Source organism: Durio zibethinus, chromosome 6 (assembly GCF_047325235.1).
Source record: "Durio zibethinus cultivar Kanyao isolate XHJ-2024 chromosome 6, ASM4732523v1, whole genome shotgun sequence".
In the NCBI taxonomy this organism is placed as follows: domain Eukaryota; kingdom Viridiplantae; phylum Streptophyta; class Magnoliopsida; order Malvales; family Malvaceae; genus Durio; species Durio zibethinus.
This window is the reverse complement of record NC_143167.1, coordinates 25,398,443-25,402,332: the sequence shown is the minus strand read 5'-3', so window position 1 is coordinate 25,402,332 and position 3,890 is coordinate 25,398,443. Positions and strand designations below refer to the sequence as shown.

The 3,890-nt window shown below is 33.0% G+C and overlaps 1 protein-coding gene across 1 annotated transcript; it reads left to right on the top strand.

The window, feature by feature from the left end:
- Positions 1 to 883: 883 nt before the first annotated feature.
- Positions 884 to 3,687, top strand: LOC111286269 (VAN3-binding protein-like). Its single transcript, XM_089763353.1, has 8 exons — positions 884 to 1,226; positions 1,319 to 1,393; positions 1,501 to 1,569; positions 1,679 to 2,033; positions 2,624 to 2,791; positions 2,912 to 2,961; positions 3,113 to 3,161; positions 3,301 to 3,687. The coding sequence occupies exons 1-8, from the start codon at positions 1,047 to 1,049 to the stop codon at positions 3,522 to 3,524; spliced, it is 1,170 nt and encodes a 389-aa protein (XP_089619479.1). The 5' UTR covers positions 884 to 1,046; the 3' UTR covers positions 3,525 to 3,687.
- The last annotated feature ends 203 nt before the right edge of the window (positions 3,688 to 3,890 follow it).

Below are 3,890 nucleotides of genomic sequence, written 5' to 3'. Positions count from 1 at the left end.
TTGATTTTTCAAAATAAATAAAATACAATTCATTAAACCTAATTGTATAGTCAATTTCAATATATGCATAAACTTATGCAATATAATAATATTTTGCATATTGTGTTTTAACTATACACACTAATGAAAAAAATTATTAATGTGTTTATTTCATTCAGTCAATCATTTTACCAACAAGTATGCAAAAAAATAAAATACATACCTGTAATGAAGATCTTTATGAAAATTAACATTTTGGTTTATAGAAACATTAATCCTTTGATACCTTGAGCCTTCTCTAATATTAATATCCAAATCATGCCAATTTCTGTTTCTTGTATCTTTCTCATGCAAAATATAAATTTTTCATAATTACCTTTAAATTGTTAAAAAAAATAAATAAGAGAAGAGAAATAATAGAAAATAATTTTGGCTTTGACGCGTGAAAAACACTTTCTTAAAGGCAATTATGCCTTTAGGATACAACAAAATCTCAAACTCTCCAATCAGAAGTAGTCAAAATAATTATACTGAAATATTTATTTATAATAAATGAACAGACATAAACTTTTATTCAGATGATTATAACATTTTATATAATCATGACCTTTATAAATAATAATATATTTATATTCAAATAGTTATCACCATTTGTCATATGATAATTATTTTTATTTAAACATAATTATTTAAAATATAAATAAAATTAATAAAAAAATTAATTTTATTCATCAATAATTAAATCTTTTTATCTAGTGTAAGATGTATCACATTTTAAACTACCAACATAAACAAACTGTCCTTCGGAACCTCCTGCCTCCTTTCACGTCAGTCTTAAACATGTATATGATGTACTTGGTTGATTTGATTTTATTATGTTAAAATTGATCATGCCCACCAACGCCAATGATATAAGGAGGCACATGAACCATGTTTAGTGAACCCCCGGGCACATCCTAAAAATTTGCATAATACTAAGAGGGGGTAATTTATATCTGAATCAGGGTTGCCTTCTATCATTCTGTTAAGCTCATTCCTAGGATATTCCCTCATCATCTCCTAATTGCATGGATTTCAATTCCAAACCGTCCCCTTCCGAGGCATGCCCCGAGACAATGGATTTTCTTTCGCGTGCATGGTGCAACTTTGCAGTTCAAGCTCTCCAACCTGAATTACATGATCAATCGATTGTTGTCTTAGACAATCCAATCAAGAAATTTGAGAGTGAAACCCCAATGTCTTTTACAGTGAGTATCAAACTTTATCTTGCACGTATTGTATTTTACATGCTACAGACCAAAAGAAATTGAATTGATCAAGCTTTTATAACTGCCTGAAGATGGAGAAAAGCACAAAGATTGATGCTACTGATTTTAAGTCTTCTTTGCCACCATGGAAATCCAATGATGTGAAGGTAACATCCATCATACTCTGTTCCGTTAGTGCTACGTACAAGCACTGTTTTTAATTATTTCTTTATATATCTTGGACTAAAATTATTAATTTTCATTGTATGTTCAGTCATGGATATGGATGCAACAAGCGATGCATCCAGAACTGAATTACAACGGCTGCTTTCGAAAGAAATGGGTAGGTGGTTTAGAAACTAGTTTCTACGTCCTTGTAGTTGTTTAATTTAGATAAAAAACCTTAATATTCAGGGAAATTCTTACCACTAACTCCTCATATATGTGCTTAGATGCCCTGGAACATAGTTCCCTTTAGGGGTATTTCAATAAAGAAATGGTTGAAGGAGATGAAAGCAAAGCGAAAGGAAGAAGATAGACTACAAAGAGCAGAAGTGCACGCAGCAATGTCAGTGGCAGGGTTAGCAGCTGCACTGGCTGCAGTTGCGGCTGAAAACTCCAAAAGGGATTGTAACCCAACCAAGGAGGCTGCAGTAACCTCAGCCGCTGCTCTGGTTGCAGCACAATGCGCCAAAGTGGCAGAAGCAATGGGGGCAAAGAAGGAGCAGCTTGGCAGTGTTATAGGTTCGGCCATGAGTGGTACAAGTGCAAGTGATATCTTAACACTAACTGCTGCAGCTAATACATGTAAGTATAAACGTAAATGTTCCGTCTGATCTTCTGTAATATTCGCGAACAAGCTAGAGCTACTCTGGAATTGTAACTGTTGTCTGTTGAAAATTTGAAATGGAGATTCAGCTATCACCTGAAATTGGTAAATCAGGTCCAGCTCATCAGGGTTTTGGTATGGCCAGGGCTCAACCGGTTTCCAATTTCATTAGGGTCTTTTACCCGAGCAGCTAGTTCGTTGAGATCTTTTCAATATTGGTTCAAACCAACTCAAGTTTTAATCATCAATTTTTTTCTCCTGTCCAGGTCCATTAGTCTAAAAACTTGATTGGAATGTATGAAATAATTTTTCTTATATTTAAAATCTTAATTTTTTATTATTGAAACATTTTCTTAAGACATCCATTAATGCCTGTGGAGAGAAAGTAATAAACCATTCAGCCACCGCTAATCATTCCTTTAAAATTAAAAAATAATAATAAATAAATTGAGGGCTATTTAGTTGCTGTGCTGTTTTTTTTTTTTTTTTTTTTTGGGTATATAGTGTTAATCTCTCTTGATCTTTAACTCATTTTTCAGTTTTTATTTTCTTCTAATAATTATTGTAGCTTTAAGAGGAGCTGCAACTCTTAAAGCAAGAACAGGATGCAAGAACAGATTCGATGGTAGTGCCCTCATCCTGCCAATTGAGGACAAAAACGATTTTCCATTTGAGTTTGAGAAGTGCAGGTCTATGCTAGCAGAGGGAGCTGAGCTAGGTGTAGAAACACCAGATGGTTAGTAGTTTTTCTAGTCTTATAGTTAAAAAAAGAAGATATATTGCATTTGAGAAAATAATTTACTTATTTGAGCTTTGATTTTATTTTTCCTTATCAGATACTGTTATTTCTAAACAGGGAAACACGTGGTCAGATCAGTGTCCATACTCCTCGATGGTGAATCGAAGGTCAGACAGTGAAGCTGAAGCCTCTACTTTGGAAATTCACAATAATTAGATGCACTAAATCAAATGCTTTGTTGGCGTGCAAACATTAATTTATTATAATTACCTGGTAACTAATGCGTTAATCAATTTTTCATTCATAATATACTTGCAGGTTATTCTGAAACTAAGGAAGCTCAGCCTGTTGCAAAGCAAGAAAGAATGTGAGTCTCACATTTTCATCATTTCTCCCATTTTCTTTTCATTTAGTCCTCCAGTGCTTTTTTGCAAAAAAAAAAAAAAAAGTTGTTTAAAGATCAAGATCACATGGAATTTGATCAAAATATGGATTCTGTAACTCAGGCATTGTACTGGACCTGCATGCTGAGTTGTATAGAGATCCTGAAGCTGATCATGAGACTACTGATACATGTTACCTAATCGTGTTAACAACAAATTTGGGGACCATTAAGCTAGACTTGGTAGATGATTATAAGCGTTATAAGACATGGGCTACCACCATTAATCACATGCTCATGCTTTCCACTTCTTTTTCCAAATATCAACTTCAGTTCTACAAAAACTGAATTTACTGTGTTTTTGGTGATATGCTGCATCCATCTATATATTTTCTATATTTGTAACAGTATTTTATATTGATTTACTTTGTAATAACTCTTGTTGGACATAAGTACATGGAATTTCTAGTTAGATCTTGATATACACTACTTCTCAAAGCAAATTTTACGATCATGGTGTTTAAAGTTGCACTGAGCTGAGACATTGCAATTGAAATTAATTATATCATTTGGTTGTTTATTACATAGTTACTAAAGGAATTGGCAATCCAGAGTTCAAGACCATCCAAGGGTAATTAAATGACATAGTGATAGCAATCATTTACGGTTATCCAGAAACATTTTATAGCAGAAAATCAATCTGAATAAAGTATA